The sequence below is a fragment of the Leucopleurus acutus genome (genome assembly GCF_964270905.1).
Source record: "Leucopleurus acutus genome assembly, chromosome: 4".
In the NCBI taxonomy this organism is placed as follows: Eukaryota; Metazoa; Chordata; class Mammalia; order Artiodactyla; family Delphinidae; genus Leucopleurus; species Leucopleurus acutus.
Window position 1 is genome coordinate 123,316,817 of NC_139146.1, and position 26,570 is coordinate 123,343,386.

At 34.4% G+C, this 26,570-nt stretch overlaps 1 protein-coding gene across 3 annotated transcripts in view; it reads left to right on the forward strand.

Moving 5' to 3' along the window:
- The window catches only part of MAP9 (microtubule associated protein 9), a 33,316-nt gene extending 13,935 nt beyond the window's left edge, over positions 1–19,381 (forward strand). Inside the window, exons 6-14 of one of the 3 annotated variants that reach the window (XM_082837646.1) lie at positions 3,980–4,073; positions 5,857–6,092; positions 7,866–7,936; positions 8,955–9,120; positions 9,879–9,968; positions 11,677–11,838; positions 11,958–12,103; positions 12,282–12,414; positions 18,805–19,381. In XM_082837646.1, coding sequence (XP_082693772.1) covers positions 3,980–4,073; positions 5,857–6,092; positions 7,866–7,936; positions 8,955–9,120; positions 9,879–9,968; positions 11,677–11,838; positions 11,958–12,103; positions 12,282–12,414; positions 18,805–18,852 — 1,146 coding nt within the window. In that variant the 3' untranslated portion in view covers positions 18,853–19,381. Of the gene's footprint in view, positions 1–3,979; positions 4,074–5,856; positions 6,093–7,865; positions 7,937–8,954; positions 9,121–9,878; positions 9,969–11,676; positions 11,839–11,957; positions 12,104–12,281; positions 12,415–15,149; positions 15,264–18,804 lie in introns of those variants that run through there. The other 2 variants (XM_082837647.1, XM_082837645.1) reach the window with 2 other exon arrangements.
- The last annotated feature ends 7,189 nt before the right edge of the window (positions 19,382–26,570 follow it).

A 26,570-nucleotide genomic window follows, 5' to 3' on the forward strand; every position in this document is an offset into this window, starting at 1 on the left:
CTTTAAATACATTTTCTAATTTTCCTTGTGATCTCTTTTTTGGCCAAATGGTTATTTTATGGTGAATGATTTTATTTCCACATATTAGATCTTCTCTAGATATATTCTTGCATAAATTTATAATTTAATTTTATTATGATCAAAGAATATATCTTATATGAATTCACATTTTTTTAAATTGTTGGGTTTTTTTTTATGGCCCAGACTAAGTGTGTCTTGTGAAAGGTTTCATTTGTATTAACAAAGAATGTGTGTTCTGCAGGTGTTAGATATAACGTTCTGTAATTTCAGTTTGGTCAAGATGGTTGGTAGTGTCATTCAGATCTTCTCCTTTCTTACTGAATTTTTGTCTAGTTGATTTACCATGTACTAAATAGAGTGTGTTAAAATCTCCAATTATGTTTGTGAACTTCTCTGTACTTCCTTTTTGTTCTGTCAGCATTCCATGACTCTGTAATTAGACACATACACATTCATCATTATTAGTTCTTGACCCTATTTAGCCTTATGAAATTTTTGTATCTCTGGTAATGCTTCATATCTTTCAGTTTGTTTTGCCTGACATTTCAACATTTCAGTATTTGCATGGTATAACTTTCTCCATAATTTTCCTTTCAAACAATTTTTTTCTTTTTCTTTAAATGACTCTTGTAATAGCAGTTTGGTATTACTTTTTTATCAAGTCTGACAATCTGCTTTTTAATTGCGATCTACTTATGAATCCATTATTCCATTTATGAGTGTTTAGTCCATATACTTTTTTTAATAAATTTATTTATTTTATTTTTGGCTGCATTGGGTCTTCATTACTTGCATGGGCTTTCTCTAGTTATGGCAAGCGGGGAGCTACCCTTTGTTGTGGTGTGCGGGCTTCTCATCATGGTGGCTTCTCTTGTTGTGGAGCACGGGCTCTAGGTGCACAGGCTTCAGTAGTTGTGGCTCTCGGGCTCAGTAATTGTGGCTCACGGGCTCTAGAGCACAGGCTCAGTAGTTGTGGCTCACGGGCTTAGTTGCTCCATGGCATGTGGGATCTTCCCAGACCTGGGCTTGAACCCATGTCCCCTGCATTGGCAGGTGGATTCTTAACCAATGCGCCACCAGGGAAATCCAGTCCATATACATTTAATGTAAGTACACTTAGGGCCAATTTGTTGCTGTTTTTTTTCTATTTATTTTATCTATTTTTTTAAAATTGAAGTTGTTCCTCTATAACTTCTTTCTTGCCTTTTTATTCAGAGTTAATCACATAGGTTTTAGTTTTCCATTAGTTTTCTCTGTTGCCTTTTGACTATACCTATTTGTGTTATATTTTTAGTAGTTGTCTTATGGATTACAAAATGCATCTATAAATGATCACAATACAGTTGACACTGTATTGTTTCACATTTAAAATAGAAACCTTGTAACAGTATAGTTCCATATACTCCCTCATCCATCATGCTGTTGATGTCATGTATATTACACCTACATATGATATAATTTCCACAACACAGAGTTATAACGTTTCTTTAAAGAGCCTTTTAAACTTTTTTTCTTAGACCTTTTTTTTTTTTTTTTTTTTTTTTTATGGTACGCGGGCCTTTCACCGTTGTGGCCTCTCCCGTTGCGGAGCACAGGCTCTGGACGTGCAGGCTCAAGTGGCCATGTTTCACGGGCCCAACTGCTCCATGGCATGTGGGATCTTCCCGGACCGGGGCATGAACCCGTGTCCCCTGCATCAGCAGGCAGACTCTCAACCACTGCACCACCAGGGAAGCCCTGTCTTAGACTTTTAAAGAACTAAAAGAGGAAAAGAATAAACATTTATAGTTTTCTTAGATATATATACCATTTCTAGGGATCTTCATTTCTTCCTGTAGATCCAGATTACCTTCTAGTGTTATTTCTCTTCAATCTTAAAAACTTATTTTTGCATTTCTTGGTTTGCCAGTGATTGATTCTCTCAGTCTTTTCTTATGTAAAACATATTCACTTTATCTTCATTTCTGAAGGATGGCTTAGTTGAATATACACTTCTTGGCTGACAGTTTCCTTCTCCTATCCCCAGCTCTTTATAGGTTTCCATTGTTACTGGCCTCTATTATTTCTGTTATGAAATCAGCAAAAATTTATTTTGCTATCCTCATTATACAATGTTTTGGTTTTTTTCTGGCAGCTTTCAGAATTATTTTCAAGGTTTAGTCTTTTTTCTTTGAATTACAACAATTTGACTATGAGGTACTTAGGTGTGGTTTTCTTTATATTTATCCTGCTTGGGTTTTGTCAAGATTTCAGTATTTGTAAACTGATATTTTCCATGCAGATGGGAAGTTAAAATTTTTTTCTGTTTTATTTTCCTTCCTCTTGTTTGTAATTACATGCACATTGAAATTTTTGATATGTCTCACTGATCTCTAAATTTCTTTCATGTTTCTTTAATCTTTTTTCCCTTTGTTTTTTTAGATTGAATAAGTTGTATTGTTCTGTCTTCAAGTTCACTGCCTTTTTCTACCATTCCTGATCTGCTGTTAAGTCTATCAGTGATTTTTTTTTTAATTTTAGTAGTGTTCAACTCTAGAATTTCCATTGGTATTTTTTGTATTTTCTGTATCTAATAATAAGATACCCTATCTATTCAGCCACTATGTATATATCTCCTCCTAAGTGCTTGAACATATTTATAATCCCTACTTTAAAGTTCTTGTTTGCTAATTGCAACATCTGGGTCATCTCTGGCATGGTTACTATAGACTGCTTTTGTTGTGTTTGTTTTCATGAGTATGTGTCACCATTTTTTTTTTACTTATTAACATTTTGATTGACTACTGAACATTATGAATGATATGTTGTAGAGATTCTGAATTCTGTTATGTTCCTCTGAACATGTGCTCTAGCACAAAGATATTATGGCTAGACAAATTCCCAGCTCTGTCTCCCTTGCCATGGACATTGACTGAAATCTCTGCTTAGATTTTTCACTTTCTAGCTACTGTGATTTTACAGGACCCTTGAGGTCTTTCCCATGCCATGCATAGATGATCCAAGTGTTTGAGGTGGATTTATATGCAGGTATTGGGTTTCATGCCTTCTGCAGCTCTTCTCCAAATTTATTGCCTGATCTTCTAGTCCTAAACTCTATCTTCTGACCCCTCAAGCCAGTTTAGTAATGCTGCAGCCTTCTACTAAGCTGCACAGTTGGGGGAATTTCCTCAGGAAAAAGGCTACTAACTTGTAAGTCTCCTTGGGTACATCTTCCCTTTTCCGGGTAGACTTCAGTGTTTGAGCCCTTCTGCCATCTGCCCAGATGGTTTCTCTCTATTGCTTTTGACATATAATTTTCTTTGTAAATATTATGGGAAAGAAAATTAAAATTTACTATCTATGCAACAAAATCAAACTTCTTACATTATAATATCATCACCTTTAGACTAGAGTATTATTCTATAAAGAGATGTTTAATTTATGCACACAAATATAATTACTTCATTTCATATATAATAATTATTTTAATTCGGATATAGGAATTTTGAGGAAAACTAAAGTGTATGAAATCTATGTAGTTTTTTATCTAAAATATTTGGAAGTAACTGTCTACTTGGTTTTATAAATTGCTTTCATTTGGTCAACAAGTAATATTTGTTTGAAACTAAGGGTTTTTACCTACTATTTGCTTTATACTTTCTAGGAAAATATATACTTAGAGAAAAACATGTCAAATATTTACCTTAAATATTTCTGAGATTTGATTTTAGAGCAGTAGGAGTTTTGAAAACATAGAGGTTTCAGTTAAAGAACTGGAATAGCTCTTAGTGACCTATTGATGATCAAGATATAAAGGCTTGAAAGTAAATCATATTATAACCTCCTTTGACTTACTTTTGGTGTTTAGCAGAAAACTAATAATGCAGATTTCAGAGTTATGAAGTAGTTTTAATAATCCTATTGCCCCCCACAAATCTTGAGAACTAAACTTACTAGTAAATATATTTTCTTTAACTAGGATGCATGGTTAACAAGTCTATCATCATCATCCCTTAAAGAAAGTCTCGGAAATTCCTCTTCACCAGTATCTGGGGAAAAATCCTTCATCACAGGTGATTATATCAAATTATTCTACCTTATTTTATTTATGAACTCTGTATTGCTTAGAATGCTATTTGTAAAAGAAATAACACTTTACACAGTTATAGGAACAATATATGTTTGTGTTTGCCTGAGTTTTAATCCCCAAAATACAATTTATTAACCATGTGATTGTAGATGCAGAACTTCATCTCTCAATGCCTCAATCCCCCAAGTTATAATAAGACCAATCTATAAGCATTTGACACACCTTAGAAAATGGAATAACAACTCTAAACCATAGACATGCTTAGATGCTTATGACCAATCTCATAAGGCTATTGTGAAAATTAAGTGATACTATGCATTTTAGCCACTAACTCAATTCCTGGCACAAGTAGAGTATTCACTAAATGTGAGCTATTATTATGTAGGCATTGCTGCAATAGTCAGCATAATGGTTAGGTGAACTTTTAGAGTGAGACTAAACTGGATTTGAATCTAGGTACAACTACATGAGAAAGTAACTAACCTTTCTGGGCCTGTATGTTGCTCTTTAAATGGACTTAGTAAGAGTAGGGTGGTTGTGAGAATTAAATTAGTTTTAATACATGTAAAGCATATAGAACAGAACCATCGTTAGCACATAGTAAGTGTGAGGTATGAGTAGTTAACATTGTTTCTTTCCTTAGTCTTATGACATATAACTTAATGAGAGCTAAAGGCATAGCTGTTTTTAAGACTGGGATGTATAACTTATATTTATTAAGTGCTTAGTATGTAGTATAATTTTTGTCATATTACGGATGAGAAAAACTGAAGTGCAAAGATATTGGGAAACATACCCGAGGTCAGTGATGGAGCCATAATTTGAATCTTTTGCTCCAAAGTCCTTGTTCTTTTCACTGAGTACTTTGATTAGCAGCTCTAAAGAATCCATTAATGATACTTTGAATCATGAGTAGTCTCCAAATATGAATGTATAACTGGAATTATAAAGTGATATTATATCTAGCTTACCTAGATATAAAATGAGTTCCCCAGAAATGGCTGGAATGAAAGCCTCGTAATTAAGACTTTGACAGTAAAGATACAGGTTGGCCAGTAGGTGGATCCTAGTAGAACTGAAAGTTGGTGATCAACGCAGAAAGCACTGATTTTCTGTTGAACATTCTAAAGTGTGGTAGAATCACAATAATAGAAGCAATTCTGTAAAAGCAAAACTGAATCCTCCATGCCAGAGCTTAAGCCTGTCCCTTGAGCACTGAGAGGGTAAGTACTAGGCCTTCCTTTCCTGCCCTTTTGGTATCAGAGGCAACACTGCATCTTAGTGGAGTAAAACTCTAAAGGATGACTTTATTCTCTGTGTGGTGGCCTCTTCTAGAACTGCATTGATTCTTGGTTCTCTCTACACCTATACAATATTATAAGTGCATTGCTAGTAACTGTAGTATCTTAGAAATCTGTGCCTCTTGCTCCAGCTAAGAAACACAGGCTTTTGAATAGAATAGATATTGCCATTTCACTTACTTGGTTTATACACCAACAAGGGCTTGTGGCATGTCTATGGTTTAGAGTTGTTATTCCATTTTCTAAGGTGTGTCAAATGCTTTAGTAGATTTAGTAGCCATTTTTTCTTTTGTAGCTCACTTGGGAAAAAAGTTTATTCAAGTTGAATATGATAGTTTTCTCCATTTATTATTTTGCAAGAAAGAGATTATAGACAGTTTTCATTTAGCAGAAAGCAAATGAATCTGTTACCCACCTTATTAATTCAGAAGGGAGATTTAGTTCTGTTACTCTGTCACAAAATAGATCAGAATGAAGAATGCACTGAAAACCATAATTCCTTGAAATCAATTGAAAATGAAGAGAACTCAGTTTTGATAGACTTTGTTACTACACTTGAGAAACCCAAGGAAAGTCAAGTGACTACTGATGACCTTGAAGAAGAAAAGGAGAAAGCCGAACTGATTATGAATGATAACTTAACAGTTGATGATCCACCACTGTTTCAACTTCAGAGTATCTTACGCACTGAGTCTGCAAAGGTATTTATATAAAATTGTACCTTCTATACTACAGCTTAAAATTCAAAATAGAACTTTTAAATATTTTATCTTCCATGTTAGGTACATCTGAATTATTCGTGGAAATAATGGTATTATACTGTCAAGTGATTCATATTCAATAGAATTTTAACTTCAGGGAAGGTTTGCAGTGAAAATAATAAAACCCAACATTTCATTAAAAGTTAACAGAAGTATATGATCATAATATACTTTTAAATGTTTCAGAAATACATACCCAGAAGTGGGTATGTTTCTGTAGGTCTTCATGTTATAAAAATGCAGCTGTCTGGAATAATTTCTAAGGTTTTGAGTTAGTGAAGGATATTCCTTTGGATATCATTTTAAAATATTTTATAAATTTTAATAAAAATCTTTAAGAAAAGTTTATAGCATCCATACTTATTTAAATGGATGGACAGGATCATTATCAGGAATATTATTATTATTACCTTGAGAACCAGATTTGTGATATGTAGGATTACTTATCCCTACACTACGTTGCACCAGAGTACTATACTGTTAAAATTTATGGGGAGCATTTTTAGTCTTTATTTCTCCTAAATTTTCTTTTTTGTGTGTGTGGTATGCGGGTCTCTCACTGTTGTGGCCTCTCCCGTTGCGGAGCACAGGCTCCGGACGCGCAGGCTCAGTGGCCATGGCTCATGGCCTAGCCACTCCGCGGCATGTGGGATCTTCCCGGACCGGGACACGAACCCGTGTCCCCTGCATCGGCAGGCGGGCTCTCAACCACTGTGCCACCAGGGAAGCCCTATTTCTCCTAAATTTTCTTTGTGCAGTTTCTCCTGCAGTTAATTGGTGGCTATGTATACTTATTACTAGGGAAGATAACAGCTGAAAACTTGCGATTGAACAGGACTTTTATAAACAGAGTATTAAGTTTTTATTAAATTTTATGGAGAAGGTTCATTAAGCCACATTCCAGGTATATTGTCCTTAACCAGTTTCCTTAGGAAAAAGCTCTAATGCCAAGTTAGGGATGTGTTTATATCTGCTCTCTCTTTAGTATTAGCACCCATCTGTCCATGTAAAGTAGAAAAGTTATTCCTTAAAAGGACGAAGGGTATTCTGGACAGGTCTTAGAAATGTTTAACAGAGGTAATTCTAAATTAGAACAGGTGATTTATATATAACAAGTAAGATTATAGCATATTTCTTTTGAATGAATCCTTGGCTTTATTCTTACTCTCTACTGAGTGATCTGAAGTCTGATTACTCATTCCCCTCTAAGGTCTCTTTGTTGGATTCTCCCCATGGAATAAAAAGCAGACTCCTCACCACTGGAGATCTCATACGATTCTTTCCGGACCTTATACTCCTCAGCTTTCCCTGCCATTCACTGTGCCTCAGCATCTTTCACCTTTTTTGGTTTCTCAAAATTATCAAGCTCTCCATAGAACATCATGTGGCCCTTTGTTATTCATCATTTGTCTGAGCTCTGATGTCGAGCCTTCAGGGAGGCCTTCCCTGACCAAATTCATTATTGTGGCTCGTCAACTCCACTCTGTCACTGTCACTGGACCCTAGTTTATCTCCTTCATGAGTGACATTAGTTTACGTGTTTATTGCCAGTCAACCTCCCTAAAATGTAATATCCTTATTTGTTCCTGGTGCCAGCTATACTTGACACATAGTAGATGCTTAAAAAACATCGATTTACTGGAAGATTGGCCTCTAAGTCTAACTGTGATAGATACAGTGAGTAATCCATCTTTGGCTTTTTCTATTTAATAGAAAATAATTCAAGATAGAAATATGAAGAGTAAAAAGTCAACAAATAATAGAGCATCCAACGCATCTGACAGGTAATAAAGTTATCATTTTCCCTCAGTTATGGGTTTACATTCCAAGAAAACTAGTTTTAGTTTAACTTCTGTACAGTAAATTTCATTTGGTGTTACTTAATTTTCTTCGTATGAGAAGAATGAAGTAGTTACTTCATGGTAAATCCCTCTAGTTGAATATATTCATTTATAAAAAGGAATTGATTAAGGATCCTCTATGTTCTACATTGCTCCTGGGATATAGTTTCTTTCTCCTATTTTTCCTGAGACAGTAGATATACAGTGGTAATAAAGCTGAAGTCCAGCATTCACCTTCTCTATTAAATGTGTTTGTCCAACACATGAAAAATTGTACTTTAAACTTAGAGGTTCTATGGACTAAGTTGGTTTATTAAAATGATAAGAATTCATAAATGCTATTCAAAACCTTCTGAATCTTTTAAATTATCATTAGTCAAATATAACAGGGGTCAGCAAACATTTTCTGTAAATTTGTGAGTTAGTACATATGTCAGGTCTTGTAAGCCATATGATCTCTGTTGTAACTACCCAGTTCTGCTATTGTAGCAGGGAAGACACTGTTGGCATTATGCAAATAAATGAAAAAGCCAGGGTGCAATAAAATTTATATACCAGAATAGATGGGGGGCCAGATTTTCCCACCAACCCTGAAATAGAGGTTACTAGTCTAACTTTATATTTAAGATGGTTTATGTAGCAAAATAACATAAGAAACTATTAAAACCTACTTATTAATATTGTCTTTTCCCATGTAACTTGAGTCCATGTTTGTTAAAAATGTTTTAATTACAAAATCTTAAAAGAAAAATTGCATTGAAGCTATATAACTTAAAGTAATAAAATTTAAATTAGGTTGAATAGGGGTCTTTGTATACTAAGGACACATCACTTTCAAAGTAATTATAATTTATTAAATTATAATGTAGTTTTCAAATATAGTATTTGCAAAATCTAATGAATCTGTCTTCTACCAAGTGCAGTTGTAATAGTTTATCTTGATTCATTTGGATCTTTTCAGATTAGTGACCTCTGAGTTAAGGAAACCTGGTTCTCTAAGGAGAACTCCGTTGACAGTTCCCACTTCTCACTATTTAGGGACTTTGAGAGTCTTGGACCAAAAGCCCTCACAGAAACAGAGCACAGAACCTGACAGAGCAGATAACATAAGGGCAGCTGTTTATCAGGTAAAAAGGAAAATATTTTTTTAAAAAATTAGAAGAATTAATCACTTACATAAGGTTTGTTTATCAGGAAGTAAAATGACCCTGTCAGAGATGATGATTTAATGTTTAATTTATTTCCTTTATAATACCTGAACAATCCAAAGCTGTTTTTTTTAATATATATATACTAAATTATCTCCTTCTAGGCTTTGTTTAACTGATCATAGTTGTTTTTAAAGAAAGAGAATATGCCATGGCAATTGATAAAAATACAGCAAAAGCAAAATGTAGTTGAGGTACACCTATGTTCTATACTTTTTCTCCTTTAAGTTTATATAGTTATGAACAAAAAGAGTTTTAATTTTTTTTCTTTCCTGAGACTTTTTGTATTTGAGTTAAACTTACATAGAAGAAAGCTGTCCTAATTTTTTCACAATTCCAAAAAAGAAGTCTTTTTTTTTTTTGTCTTATTTGTTGTACAGAATATAGTACACTTTGGAAAATTGTCCATGTGAATTTCAGAGAAAAATGTTAATATATGTAGTCATTACATTACACATTATATTACACATATATAAATCATATACACATGATTTTCTTAATTCTTGCTCATCTTTACATATTAGAATATTATCAGAAAAAGAATGATACTAGTACATATAAAATCTGTAAGTTTTATGTTTTGCTTTTTTAAAGTTTTAATCATATATTCAGAAATAAGAATTCTAATTCATTTGCAAAACTTTGAATATCATATAGCCTTTTTCTTGTTCCCACAGGAGTGGTTAGAAAAGAAAAATGTTTATTTACATGAAATGCACAGAATTAAAAGAATCGAAAGTGAAAACTTAAGGATTCAAAATGAACAGGTATTCTGAATATAGAAGTAAAAAATATTCTGGATTTTTAAGTCAGTAAAATAGTCTGAATGTTTAATATTTTTAAATCAACTGTTTTTTAAATGGTGAAATAAATTGTATATAAAAGAATTGATTTCTGATTTTATTTCTCTGGTACTTTATACATTTTTAGTTTGATATAAATATAACTGTTTTACATGAAAACATGGATACACAGAGATTTTTATTATTTATATGTGTGCAATAGCTTTGGCACTACTGATTATGAACTTATTTTTTCTTGTGACCATGTACCTATTTCATTATTAAAAATTGACTTTGATATTACAACTTAGCCAGGAATATAAAGGGTCATCAGACATTAACCTTCAGTTTTCCCCTTTTCTATCTTGAGTTTTGTATGTATCTTCAAGATCAGCCTCTACCTGAGTATTTGCCCCTATCCTTCCCACTGACTGGAGCTGGGCTCTCATTTCAGTCTCTCCTGTACTTCACCTTCTGCCTCTAACTCCTTCCTACAACATGCTCCAGTTCTTTCCCATCTTCTAAAGTAAAATCCCTGAAAAAAACAAAAGAAAAAAAAACAACCTTCATTGTGCTTTTTTTTTTTTTTGCGGTATGCGGGCCTCTCACTGTTGTGGCCTCTCCCGTTGCAGAGCACAGGCTCCGGATGCGCAGGCTCAGCAGCCATGGCTCACGGGCCCAGCCGCTCCGCGGCATGTGGGATCTTCCCGGACCGGGGCACGAACCCGCGTCCCCTGCATCGGCAGGCGGACTCTCAACCACTGCGCCACCAGGGAAGCCCCCATTGTGCTTTTAATACTACCATGGATAGAAACATATTTCCCCAGCGCACAGCACTGTGTGGAGCAGCCCTGCAGGGGAAATGCCTGGACACTGGCACTGCCTTTGCAGCATTATCTGCCACAGTCAGCGCCAGACACCTCATTTGCTCTTCACAACTCAGTGAGGGAGCTCATACTTTTACTTCTAAATTATGTTATCTCTATAATAAAGCTTTATATCATTTAATGCTAAGCAATATTATAAGGCAAACATAGAATATTATGGGATTGGATTGAAGTAAGTAAAGTAATAACATACTTGCTATATGTTCACCTACATATTTTCTAATCTGGCACATGTTTTCAACACTTGGGATATGTTTATGCAGTAAGAATTTTATGCTCTGATGTCAGTCAAAACTCAGGGTTAAAGCACAGATCTGTAGTTTACTGTGTGACTTGACCAATTTACCTTACTCTGACAGGCCAGAAAGTTAAAGTTAAAATATCAGGAAAGTTACAGGCCAGAAAGATAAAGTATATAACTTTATCTTTCTGGCCTGTAACTTTCCTGATATTTTTCTTTTAGTGCAATATTGCATTATGAGCACTTTGCAGTACCAATTAGCCTTTTACAGTTTATTTTCATAGCATTTGTTCAGTATACTTCCAAAAAAAATTCCTTCCCATACATGGTAGTAGATCAATATCTGATAAATGTTTAAGAAAGGACATTTTAAAATGCAGTGAATAATTCAGATAACATTCTTTATCAATTAACTTCTCTAAATCTATTTTAAATAGATTGCTTTGAAACCTAATTTGATGAATATGAAGGGAATTAAAAAAAATGAATGTATGTATATCTATATCTATCTATATTTGTCTATTTATACATATACCTATTACTGTCTATTATTTTTCCAAAATAGAAAAGAGCTGCTAAGAGAGAAGAAGCCTTAGCATCATTTGAGGCCTGGAAAGCCATGAAAGAAAAGGAAGCAAAGAAGGTAGCTGCAAAAAAAAGGCTTGAGGAAAAAACCAAGAAGAAAACTGAAGAAGAAAATGCTGTGAGAAAAAGAGAAGCACTGCAAGTATGCAATGGTTTTGACTATCTTAATTATTTTTAAAATATTTGAAAATTAATGATTAACTGTGGTTTTACTATTTTATTATATTCACATTAAATAAGAGTAACTCTGAACTTTTTCAGTCTTTTGAAAAATGGAAAGAGAAAAAGATGGAATATCTTAAAGAGAAAAGTAAAAAAGAGAAAGAATATGAAAGAGCAAAGAAACAGAAAGAGGAAGAAACTGTTGCTGAGAAAAGGAAAGATAACGTAACTGCTATTGAAAAATGGTAATCCAAAATAATGAATGTTTTGATAGATCTTAAATTAGTAACACTTTAGGCTTTTCTAAAATTCATTTACTTGAATGTTACTAATGCACTTAGTCTCATTATTGCAAAGACACATTAGGGAATCTTTATTATATATTCTCCTTTAACTTGCCAGTGTTTTGACTATCCTACATAGGAATGAAAAAAAGGAAGCTGTTTTCAAGGAAAAGGAAAAAGAGAAAATAAATGAGAAAAGAAAAGAAGAACTGAAAAGAGCTGAGAAAAAAGATAAAGATAAACAAGCTCTTGAAGAATATGAAAAATGGCTGGTAGGTGTTATTTGTTAATGCACTGTGTCTTTTAAACGTACTTGTTCTGACTTTTCTGTCCCTAATTCCAGTTCTATTTGTCCCATGCCTACTGACCATTTCTACCTGGAAGCTACCTTGTTGAATTCATTCTCTCCTACATATATCATAATTTATTTGATCTACTCATTTCTATTAATGATTCTACTATTCCTTAAAACACTCAGGCTTAAAACTTTAGTCATAATAATGTTCCTTACCTGCATCCCCACATTTAGTCACTTACCAGTCATGCCCATTCGTCCTTTGCAATGATTCTCCTACCTAAAATTATAAAAAAGTGTACTGACAAGTGTATTACTGAAGGTATACCAGGTTAATTTAGGTGGAACTTGGTCCTGACACACAGTAAAATTGTATTTAATGAGAAAGTTATTCCATTTTTTATTTTCTTTTGATCTTTCTGATGACCTCGAGGAGAAGGTCTTATTTAAGTGGTTTTTTAATGAAAGCAATCAAGTATGAACGTTGGGAGAAATGATATCTAGCAGGACTTTATATTCTTTGTTTCAATGTACTTACGTTTATAGTTACTTTTCAGTGATGGCAAGCAAAATACTGTTTTCTGTTTTAAAATATAAATATATATTTTATTCATTTATTTTTGAATAAGTAAATAAGTAATACATTTCAGATGCATAAGTACTTTATGTGAATAGTTAACACGTTCACATGTTCAGCAATCAAAAAGTGCAGAATTTCTCCATAGGGCTTAGGGTCCAGTAGGGTTTCTTATCAAACTTTTTTGAATTCATGTCTATCAGCAAGTTAAAAAAATGTCATCCAGAGTATTTTTTTATTTGCATTTCTCTGGTTAGGATTGAGCTTGAGTATCCTTTCATTTGTGTGAGGATAATTTATATTATTTTTCCTGTAAAGTGTCAGTTCATAAACAACATTTTTTCATTGGTCTTTTTCTTACTGATTTCTAGAAGCTTTTTTATGTACTAGGGAAATTAGCCTACCATTTCTGATATGAGTTACAAATTTTTCCCATTGTATTGTTGGTCTCTCAACTTTGCTTATATCATTATTTTAGTAAATTTATTTATTTATTATTTATTTTTGGCTGTATTGGGTCTTCGCCTGTGCACACAGGCTTTCTCTAGTTGCGGCAAGCAGGGGCTACTCTTCATTGTGATGTGTGGGCTTCTCATAGCAGTGGCTTCTCTTGTTGTGAAGCATGGGCTCTAGGGTGCATGGGCTTTAGTAGTTGTGGCACGCGGGCTCAGTAGTTCTTGCTCACGGGTTTTAGAGAACAGGCTCAGTAGTTGTGGCATATGGGCTTAGTTGCTCTGCAGCATGTGGGATCTTCCTGGACCAGGGCTCAAACCCGTGTCCTCTGCATTGGCAGGTGGATTCTTAACCACTGTGCCACCAGGGAAGTCTTATATCATTTTATTCCATGAAGAATTTTATTTTATTTTCAGGTGTCAAATCTATCAGTCTTTTTTTATGGCTTCTGATTTTCAGGTGTAGTTGAAAGGACTTTCTCCAAAACTTAGGCTCCCATTTTTCTTTGAATAACTTTATGATTTTATATTTAACATTTTAACATTTGCTCCACTTAGAATTTATCCTAGTGTATGATGGGAAATATGATTCCATCTTTATTTTTTCCAAATGCATCTTTCATAAAACAGCATATCTTTTACCCACTGATTTGAGGTACTGCCTTTATTATATGATACATTAGATCATTCCCATATTTTCAGGTCTGTTTATTTCTTAACTTTCTGTTCCATTGGTCAATCTCGCTGTACATACTCCAGTACAACACTGTTTCATCATCAGGACTTTATATATTTTCATATATGTTTGGATTAATCTCCCTTCATAACTCTTCATTCAATGTATTTCTGAATATTCTTGGGGGGTTTTTTTCCACACAAATTTTAGAATCAGTAGTAGCTAGAGACACACACAGGACCCAAAGCAGGCTATTTAAAGATAGGATAAAAAGATGCAACACTTAGGAATAAACTTAGGAAATGTGCAATACCAATATAGAGAAAACTTCTGAAGGACACAAATGAATACCTGAGAAATTAGAACAAAACTGTCCTTGTATAGAAACAATCTTATAATGATGCTATAAAGATGTCAGTTTTCCCTGAAATAATTTACAAATTTAATGCAATCCTAATAAAAATACCAACAGAATTTATTGTTGTTTATGTGTTGACTTTAGTACTGCTATAATGCTAAATACATGCAGATAAACAGTAATAAGGCGATCAAAATTGGTTCAGTCGTTTGAATGAGGATAGTAGTGTTCTATGATGATTTCCTTAGATTAAACTCTTAAATAATGCTTTGTTCTAAGAAAAATTTTAAATCTTCTTATATTAAGGAGACGTATGCTAATTCTGCTAGTATCATTTAGAGTAGTAACTGAATGTAAATGTTTCAATTTTCAGTTTTATTTTCACATTGTCTTGAAAATGAGATATAATTTCCTTAGTGACTAAGTCATAGTTAGGTACACAATGTTTTATTACAGTGGTTAGTCACTTTCTCATTCTAATCAATCCTCTGGAAAATAAAAACTCATCAAAGACCTAAGACAAAATAACTTGTTTTGGTATACAATATATCCCTACAATACAGCTCTACCTAAAAAAAAAAAATCCATGTACAACATGTTACAGCTCTGTTCCCCATCTTACCAATTTCTTATTGAAATTTGTTTGCAGAGAGAATGGAAAAATACCCCTATACAGAAGAGCTAATTACTTCAATTTTCATGTAAAGTAACATCTCAAAATTTTGATGTACAACCTAGTTTGGGGAGTGAGCAATTGATGGGTCACTGTTTTAAGTGAAAATTGTAGCCAAAGATCAGGTAAGATGCTTCTTCAAGCTGGTTCCCAGATTAATTCATAGTTACCTTTAATAAGAAAATAAGCAAAAGATTCAGACCCCCAACAAACAACAGACACGAGGACTTTTTAAGAAACCTCTTTTAATTATTACTCAAGATAACATTGATTCATGTAAATTGACATTAAGGTTGATAATTAATTGCCTATTTTCTGCCCTAACTTTTTAGCACCCGCCAGCAAACTCAAGGTTGCTTCCAGTTCCTCTCTCTCCCTATGTTAAATGGAATGGACAGTGAGGTTTTTTCAGTCAGTTTCTGAGGACACAGCATGGTCACTGCTTTTCTCTCACCTAGCTAGAGGGCCTGCCTCTCTCTAAAGTAATAAGATGATTGACCGTGGTCCAATTAAAGCTTTTATTTTCTCAGTTAGGATTCTGAAAGGAGGTTCTCTGTTTATTAGAAATAACAAAGATGAAAACATTCTCATGACGAAGAGCAAAATGTTAAGACAAAAAGAAAATTTCACACCTCTCTTCAATCCTTCTGTTGTATGTGAATAATTACATGTTAATGGAACCTTACATTACCATATTCTTCTTGTGATATTATCAGTTCCATTTATGTACTGATGAAAGAAGCATAGACACCTAATAATTTACCAAAATACCACTCCTCCCAAGCCATTCAGCCTGCAGAGGCAGGGTTGTCCAAGTGTTCCGTGACACCACTGCTCTTTGGAATACAAGGAAACCACTAAACTTTATAGTTTTAGCAGAAACTTGAAGAAATGGAGAGACAGTCCAAGCTGCAGGATGAAAGGCCAAATGCTATTAACATTTCAGGTATTCCTAGATCATTGTTTAGATTTCATATTAATCCTCAGATACTCAGTCATTTCTTGGAAGGGAGTATAGCAGGGAAACGAAATGGTTCTAAAATTCACCTGGTATAATAAAAATGTGAGACGATGGAAGATAATATTTTCAAAATAATATGAAGCAGGACTGTACCAATCAAGCAATGAAATATGAATTTACCATTTCACTCTCCTGTGAATCTGCATTCTTCTACCCTCCTGGATTATTCCCATCAAGTCTCAGGATAAGTAATCTTAATAAAAATAAACTCTCTTAATTCTTCATTTCCCTCCAGCTATGATCCTCATCTTTTTTAATAGCTAAACTTCTGGAAAGTTTGTTTACACTTCCTTAGTTCTTCATATCCTTTTCATCCTCAGTAAACCCCCATCTTATCCCTTTTCTGAAACTAAACTAAACTTTGAGAGTTACAATTTTGCCAGAGCATCTAGACTATGGTATGTATTCTTTTCTGCCCTGTTTCCTAGACCTCTGGGCATTCTGCACAGTCGATTTCCTCTTCCACTTGAGCTGTCTCCTCCTCTGCTGCCATGTTCCCCGGTTTACCTCTCAGCATTCTGCCTTTCTTCTCCAAATCACCTGTTGACAGCTCTTTTTTTTTTTTCAAACCTGTGTTCTAAATGTTACTATGGCCTGTCAGGCCCCGCCTGATCTTACACGTATACCTTGTCATTCTCATCTGGACCCCGCTCCCATCTCCCGCCAGGCTTTATTCACACTGGCTCTCTGGCTTCCTCTCCCATCCCAAGTTTTCCCCACTTGTCAGAGTCCTCACACACACTCTTCTGTCTGCGTGGGGTGCCCTCCCCTCAGTGCACATCACCAGTGGCTCCTCTTACCCATCACGTCTCAAAGTGACTTTCCCTGAATCCACTTTTCTTTGAAAGTAAGTACTTCCTTTCATTTTTTATCAATCACAACAGCTTATTTATATGTTTCATAGAATTTCACACAATTTGGAATTATCTGTTGTTTATGTACTTGTTTATTAACCATCTATTTTGAAAGTTCCCTAAGGGACAGGAACAGTAACCTGTGTGTTTGTATTTTATAATCACTTCATGCATGGCTCCCTGTATACTGCTTGACCCAGAGTAAGATCTCAGTGCTTAACACTGAATGAATGAGCACAAATTACAGTATAGTACAAGTAGAATAATAGCTTCAGAACCTGTTACCTGTAAGGATGTACTATATAATAAAGGAACACAAATTAATGGATGTGAGACAATAACAATTGGGATTATTTGTGACATTTGGATATAAAATCACTTCAAACAATTACTTTACTGCAATACAAACTTCAGAAGATTTAAACATTAAATATAAAATGCCAAACAATAGAATACAGCATATTAATAATAAAAAATCAGTATATTTGCTGGCTGGCGGGTAATTTCCTACAACTTTGGAGAATAAATCATTATTGTCCAGCAAAGTCGAACATATTCATACCCTACAAACTGGCAATTTCACTCCTAGGCATATACTTGGAGAGAAAATCTTGGCTTATAAGCACAAGGAATCAAACAGGGATATATTTACAGCAGCATTGTCTTTGTGTGGAAAAAACATTAGAACATCATGTCTTCAACACCAAAATTGATTAGTAAACTGTGATATGTTGATATACTGGAATTCTGTGCATCAGTGAACTAGAGCTACAGCTCCATATAGATGGATCTTAGAAATATGGTCATAAATAAAAGACAGATGCAAAAGAATATATAGCATGGTACCTTTTAGCATAAACTCAAAAAACCTGCAAAACTCAAAAAACCTGCAAAACAAAATTATTTGTTGTTTGGGGATGAATACGTGTGTGTGATAAAGGTATTAAGGGATGCACTGCAACTATAAGCACTAAATTCAGTAATGGTTATCTCTGGATGGTGGAGAGAAAGCAGGTGTGGTGAGGGAGTGGGTACAAGGGCTGCACAAGAATTGGTCATGTTTTATTTCAAAAGGCAGGTAGTGGGTACACAAATTTTGACTATATTACTCTTTAAACAGTTTAGTTGTCTATGGTTGAACTATTAATTTTTTGGTAAAAAATTAAGGACTAAAAACGTAGATAAAATGCTGCAAGGATAATATTTATTATATGAAAATGTAAATTGCTAAAAATTACAAGCACCAATAACCATACAGTTAGAAGAGCCAAATAACAGAGCAAAAACTTCACAAAAGCACTAAAGAAATGAAAACGTACTCAAGCTCAATAACAAGCAAAGAAACATGAACCTCAATATTCAAATATTTTTAAACACTGTGAAGTATCCTCTGCTGCCATCACATATTCAACCTTTGCACCCAGTAAATTTATTTCTGAGACTCTGTTCTCAGAAAGTCATCACTAACTTCTAATAATTATTCTCTTTGAATTATGGGATTACAGGTCTTTTTTTCCTATTTTACATAATTCTTTTTAAATATTATCACTTTTAATATTTAAAAAATTAAGTGGTGCGTTAACGCCTATTGATAGTATGCTCATAAATTAGCAATATTCCCTAGCTGTTATTACTTTATAACCAATTAAGCTAGCAAATGACATTTAAATACCTTATAATGATTATTTTGTTCTTCAGCAAGAAACTTGATTTGAAAATAATGGTCATATTTGTATATAAATTTATATATAAATAGTTTTCTATTTTCTCTTTAGGAAAAAAAAGAAAGGAAGGAAAGAATTGAACGGAAACAAAAGAAACATCATCCCTTTCTTGAAAATGAGGCACTTCCTCCATGGAGCCCTCCAAGCAGAACTGTGTTCTCAAAAGTGTTTTGATAATTCTTATTCTTGCATTATTTAGTTATTTATCAATTTACCAATTTTAGCCAAACTAAATTTAAAACTATTAATTCAATTATTTATAGTTAGAAGAGTCTATTTTAATTAAATGCCGGTCACTTCTGCTGACAATGAAAAAGATGCTTTACAGTTTAATCAGTGAAAGGATTGAAAGCATTTTTGAACTGTAGATAAACTGCTTCAAATGAAGAGCTAATAATCATATTGCTTTTACCATTGAAATACATAACCCTTTATCATGTCCTGATCATTTGTATAGTCTGATGATCCATGATCACTTTCCCTAACCTGTGCATGTTATTAGTATGTTTATTCTCCAATATAAAAAGAAAACCATCTAGGTACCATAATCATAGATATAATTGATTTTGCGAATGATTGCACCTCTAGATTCGGGTTTTAAAATGAATGGTCACTGGGGAGTATGCAAATATTATTTCTTCTAAAACTAATCTTTAGCTCAAAGTAGTTGCATTTGCACTGTGCAAGTTAGACTTTTGGTCAACTGAGGCAGTAGTTCAGTAGAATCATGCAATCACTGAGGCATTTTCTTTAAGAATGTTGCCATATGTTTTAATATGAGTATACTTTATCTGTTTTTGCGTAAGTGACAGTCATAGGTGCTTTATAATGAGCAGACCTCTGAAATGTGTCTTCCTAAATTCTATCTCACTTTTCTATTTCATTGATATCAAAAGATGTCCATTTCATGGTAATTATATACATTACTTATGGAAATTCCACAAGAGTCCAAGGTCATTATCACTATTTTTATTTTCCAAACTAAAGCCATAAAGATGATAATGGCAATTTTTGTCCTCTTAGCTAATCCAGAGTCATCTACCTTATATTTAGAAGACAGCTGTATGGGAAGGTAATTTGTAGAAAATGTGCAAAGAATCTATTTATTTGATCTCTGCATATCCTCATTAATCAGACTCATACTTGAACTGGTCAACTAGTTTATCACAGACCAAATATATGCTCTCAGAGTTGAAATGCTACTGCAGCCAATGATGCAATGCAATGATAGATGAGAAAAAAGTTACTATTTATGAAGTACCTGTTGTATCCTCTCTACTAGATCTTTACAAGTATTATTTTTGATCTTTACAACAACTATTCAGAGTATGTGTTATTAGCTTCATTTTGCAGATAAAAATACTGAGACTCAGAGAAATCAAAGAACTTGCCACTCATTTAGCATGTGACTGAGCTGGGATTAGAGCTAATGAAGTCTCTCTACCTCTAGAATTCAGATGCTCATGTTCATGCTCTCATGTGACCTCAGAGAACTGTAAATTCTGTCAAGACCTCTGTATTATATCAACCTTAAAAACACATTTTACTTCTCAGACCCTAAAATCATGTATTGTTATCCAGAGATTATCTTCCCTTTAAGAAATAGCTGTTTGTTATTAGAAACAGTTAACCTCATTAGATCTTCAAAATGAAAAAAATAATTCATAGTATTTATGGAGTTAGTCAAATGCCCGTGTCTAGTATTAGAATGTCAGAGCACCCAGCGGGTTATGGAACTTAGGCTTTCAGACAGTTACTCGGGAGGTTTCACACTCTGAGGATTAGCCTTCTTGCTGCAGGGGATGTGCAAGGTAAGAAAGGTGTTGTGGATCACTTTGTAAGATCACATCAGTGCTACAGATAAATTTAAAAATTTCATAAATAAAACTGGAAGCCTTTTTATACTACTGGAACTAGGAGAATCTGTCATGAAATTGAACTAATTACCAGCAGTATCAGTATGGGATTTAGGGCCTCCCTTAGTTCATTTGTGTGTCCCCCACAGTACCAAACAGAAAAGATTAAGTATTTATTGTATTGAATTCTATTCAGGGCTTAAAAGATATTTGCAAATTCCAGGGAAGTAGAAGGAAAAATAGAAAAATGTACAGCTACTTTTATGAATGTGAGATCTTAAGTGTGTGTCATAGATTTCACATTAAATATTGACTTAAGCATTCTGAACATTTTCTTCTAATTTATCATGCATAGTGGATTAACTGTTATCACCTCTGAGTTGTGAGAATTGAAGTTAGTTAATTAATATAAAGAATATGGCACATAAGAAAAGACTTAATAAATGTTCATTGTTTTCACTTACTTCCTACCTTGAGCCGTTTGTTTCCCCACCTCATGTTTGTGAGAAGGTTAACATGGATGAGGCTGATAATGATGAGTTAACATTTCACTTGGTTGGCATATAAGAAGAAATCTCTGCTTTCCTTACCAGTCTAGGTTGTAGCACGCAAAAGAGAATATAGAGGTGACCTGCGTTTGGGACCTTCTAAAAAGAAATCTAAATACTAATTCCTTACCATTACTTGTGAGGTCAGTGAAAAGGGAAATTGAGGTGTTTGCAAAGACCCAACAAGTCATTTCCCTCAAATGGGATTTTCATCTTGCTACGCTAAATAATATATTATTTCCTGTTTACAGCAAGCTGTGCTGATTGAATTGTCTAGTTGAATGAAATCACCTCTTTGCCTGTAGCAGAAATAAAGCTGAGTTCTCAGAGCTGGATGAAAATACAGTGCTATTTACTTTCTGAGATCCAAAGGGGAGAATCAAGCCAGGTAATATTCTCCTGAATATATTTGTCTATTTAAAGTGTATGCTTTCCCCATATTTCTTTAGAAATTATCAGATATCAATATCATTAACTTTCATTAAGTTTTTATTATGAGGGAATGTTAATTCAAATGAAAGACACTAAAAGCCTATAGATTTTCAGATTAAACTTCTAGTTGTGTAAACTGTATTGAGCACTTAAAGAATGCTGACATTTAAAGTAAATAGGAATTTAATGAATATTTTAAAACATTATTGAGAATAATTTCCCTAGAAACTTAAATAATAATACTAAAAAATAAAATTTTATTCAGAAATGAAGCTTCATAATAACCAAGAAAATTAGTGACATAAATAAAAAGAAACATTATGGCATTTTAGATCAGTAGGAGGTTAAAATTTTCTTAATGTAAGAAAATAAGAACTGTTCAGGGATAACAATATTCCAGTGGTTTGTATTGTACCACATTTTGAAAATGTTAGTAGTTCATTTATTGTTTTATATAGTATTGAAACTGATATTTTTCATGTTGCCAAAGCAGTACCTGATAGTAGTTAGGTGTCCAAAGGTATATGTACCTTAGAGTGATATAACTGTGAATCTGAAAGGAATTTTAATAAGCCTGGCCCAGACTTATTTCTAAATTGAAGAAACTGATTTCCAAAGCCTCTGACTTGCTCACGCTCACACAAATGACTATAAGAAATCTAGAGTGACAACTCAGGTATCAGGTTTCCCAGCTGTAGACTGTCCACCATTCCACAATTTTGATAATCTGATAAAAGTTTTGCACTAACTCTTGTAATTGTGGTTATTATTAATGTCATTGATTTTTATCCTCTCAGATGTGCCCTTGCTCTTTCACGGCCTTCTCCATAACTGTCCACCAGATCAGAGCTGTTTGTGCACCTACACTGTCACTGAAAATGTGGGGGAATACTGACATTTTTAAAATCCTGAGTCATGGTCTAAGATACAGTAGAGAAAAAGAATTTTACAAAATAGGAGAAATTGATGTTTGTCAAAATAGCTCCCAAGAATAAACTAAAACAGAAAACACATTTTCCTGATTTAATTTTGACTCTGCTTTCAATAGTGCTCTATCAAAAAGTATTTAAACCCATATGCCTCCATTCTACACAAAGCAAAGGTACTATCAGTTATCCTGCTTCCTAGGTACATTGGCTGACAGAAATAATGAATACTATGTAACATTTAACTGAAGACTTCTCTGAATTCTTTTTACTTTAAAATTTCCTGTGATTTGGTTATTTTGAAACATGTGTTACATATAGTTGTATAATGTTAACTTGGGTCAACTAAATCCTTGGTATTAGATTTAGGATGTTTTAAGAATTATTTTAGGAGATGTGTTTAATGTCTGCTTTTTAGTAGCATATTTTCATGTAATGTTTAATTAAAGTGAACCATACAAGATTTATTTTATTGGGTGATATTATTTATTGACTGTGCCCAAATGTATTTCATAATGATAGAAAATATGGCATGAGTTATGTTTGTGGGCTAAAGGTGAAATAATCATATTTTGTTGATATATCTTACTAAAAATCACTGAAAATTTGGATATAAAACTTTTTTACTTAAAACACTACACAAATTACAAAGGTAATGTAAGTATTGCAAATAGCAAAAATTACCCACATTGTCTTTTCCCAAAGACAATCATAATTATTTTGTTTTCTTCCAGTTTTTATTTTCTAGTTCATTTTCCTCCATACATGAAATTAAGCTGAGAGTCAATAATGTAGAGGTACAGTTCCCTCTCTTTTCTCCTCTAATTTTCTGTGTCTCTATTGCTCTACCATGCTGCTATATGTCTGTATACATATGTGTGTAAAGGTATGTGTGTATATTATATAAAATACAATGCATGCACATACATGCATATATTCAAACATACATATTTTTATTCTTTAAAAATGAGATCAAACTACATATTTGGTAACCAGATTTTTTTCCACTCAACAGTATATAATGAACATATTTCCATGTTATTACACCTTTCAAATAATCTTTGATGCAACTACAATTTATTTAACCTATTTTTGAGCAATTTGTTTCCTTAAGAATGTTGACTATAATAAGTAATAATACAGTCAACATTCTTGTAGTCAATAGCCTTGTTATTAGTGATGGTAGACCTCATTAAATTTGTGAAATGAAAAAATAATTCAGAATATTTAAGGAGTTAGTCAAACGCCTGTATCTAGTATTAAAATGTCAAAACATCCAGTGGGTTATGGAACTTAGGCTTTGAGACAGTCACTCAGGAGGTTTCACACTCTGAGGATTAGCCTTCTTGCTGCAGTGCATGTACAAGTTGAGAAAAGTGTCATGGATCGCTTTGTAAGATCACATCAGTGCTACAGATAAATAAATTTCATGAGTAAAGCTAGGAACAGATTCATACTGCCAGGACTATAAGACATGGAATGGGAGTTTAATGGGTACAGAATTTCAGTTTTGCAAGATACAAAGAGTTCTGGAGATTGTTTGCACAACCATGTGAATATCCTCAAAATTATGTAACTGTACACTTAAAAAGTGATTGGATTATGTTGGGAAAGCTTATGTATATTCTAATATTTACAGTTAAATAGATTGAGTCCTATCAAGAAAACTCTTTTTTCTTGGTGTACTTCTTATTTTTTTACTTTTTTTTTTTTTTTTTTTTTTTTTTTTTTGCGGTACGTGGGCCTCTCACCGCTGCGGCCCCTCCCGCTGCGGAGCACAGGCTCCGGACGCGCAGGCTCAGCGGCCACAGCCCACGGGCCCAGCCGCTCCACGGCACGTGGGATCCTCCCGGAACGGGGCACGAACCCGCGTCCCCTGGATCAGCAGGCAGACTCTCAACCACTGCGCCACCAGGGAAGCCCTTGGTGTACTCCTTTTAAGCAACAACAATGAAAAAGAAAAAAAGAGAGAGGAAGGAAGGGGAAGAAAGGAAAGAAAAAGAAAGAAAGGAAAGAGAGAAAGAAAAGAAAGGAAGAAAGAAAGAAAAAGAAAAGGAAAGAGGGGAGCCAGACTAGGGCTCACTGGCTCATTCAGTCTTAAGCAGTGGTCCCCAACCTTTTTGGCACCGGGGACTGGTTTTGGGGAAGACAATTTTTCCACGGACTGGGGGCGGAGATGGGGATGGTTCAGGTGGTAATGCGAGCGATGGGGAGCAGCAGATGAAGCTTTGCTCGCTCACTGGTCACCTCCTGCTGTACGGCCCAGTTCCTAACAGGCCACTGACAAATACCAGTCTGCAGCCCAGGAGTTGGGGACCTCTGGTTTAAAGAATGAATCCTGAGTAGAACTATTTTTTTAACTAGGGCTGAAATTCAGATATGCCCAAGTGTGGATGCTGAATCCAGACCCTGCAGCTGTGCCTCGACCCTGATGAGTGGAGGGAGTGGTCACTCTGTAACTACTTGTTTCTCAGTAGATCTAGAGCTCAGAGTTACACTTCTAAAGCTTGTGATTGTGATCTCCACAAATGCTACCAGATGTTGACTGTTCCATATCAAAACTGTTAGTTCATCAAGTGGTGAACAAGCTGCCATATGCCAGACTCTTTTATGAAGCTTTTGGGATATGGCAGTAATAGACAGACACGGGAACTTATATGCAAGTTGGGAGGAGACAAACAGAAATCACTGAACAAAAAACAAAATAATTTTAGTCTCTGATAAATTCTGTGAAGAAGTTAAAATAATTTAATGTGATAAAGCATGACTGGGATCTAGAAGATTTTTAGCAATTTTTTTTTTAGCAATAAGAATAGAGGAGGCATCTCTGAAGAAACAATATTTGAGTTGTGACCTGAAATGATGAGAAGACAACCCCAGGATGACTGTTGGAAGAATGGTCCAAGCAGAAGGCACACTGAGTGCAAAGGCTTTGAGGAGGAAAAAAACCAACATTGCTTGGTGATGAACAAGGAGCAGAGAGTAAGGAAATGAAGCCAGAAAGGTACGTAGGCTCTAGCGTATGCAAAGAGTTAGAAGCCATTTTAAGGAGTCTGAATTTAATTCCAAGTGCAATGGGAAGGTTTTAGTTTGGGACCTAAATGATCTGACATGTACTTTAAAAAGTTCCCTCAGGCTCCTGTGTGGGGGATAGCTTGTTGGAAGATTTCTTTCCTGTCCTGGTAGAGATTGATGAGACTTGGTCTGGGGTTGTAGCAGTGGAGGTAATGAGAAGTGGTTGGATTTAAGATACAGTTGGGTGGTAGAAAAATAGACTTTTCTAATGGACTGAGTAGGAGATATGAAGGATAGAGAAAAGTCAACAACGACTTCAGAGTTTCATCATAGCCTGAGCCAATGGATGGGTGGTGATGCCTTATATTCAGATAAGCATGAAGGTGAAAGATTTTGGGGTGTGAGGGGTGGTGATAGATTTGAGGGAATTGGTCCTAGACATTTCAGAGCCTAGTGAAGAGATTAGGGGAAAGAGATGCTGATTGACCTGAGTATATGTCTGACCCTGCTTGCTCCTTAATTAATGTATACCTACAAAACCCCATGACACAGTTTCATTCAAGGGGCACTTCAAGCCTGGGCCATGATCTTTACCAGGATGCAGTCATGTCTTATGACAGCCTATGCCTGGTATTAAGCCCAATCACACACAAGTCCAATGCCCACTTCCCTTGCTGTTTGGTGAGTCTTTTCTGCCTTCTCCCACCATATTTAGTAGGGGCTACTTCAGTATATCATGTCCAGGGGTAATGGTAACAAAAGAGATTTCTCTGTGTTTTTACTTCCAGGAAGTTGCTTGCCCCATGTGACTTTTTTTTTCACTCTTTTTCCAGCAACTTTCTAATTTTGCATATCAATAAATATATGGGAAGATCAATGTTTGTCAAGCAAAACACAAACACAAACTTAATATTCTACTCCAGAGCTAACAGCTGATAGATTCACAAAATACTGAATTCACAAGTGTTCTATTGTGATTTATAATAAAAATACATACATATGTAAGTATATATATATTTAT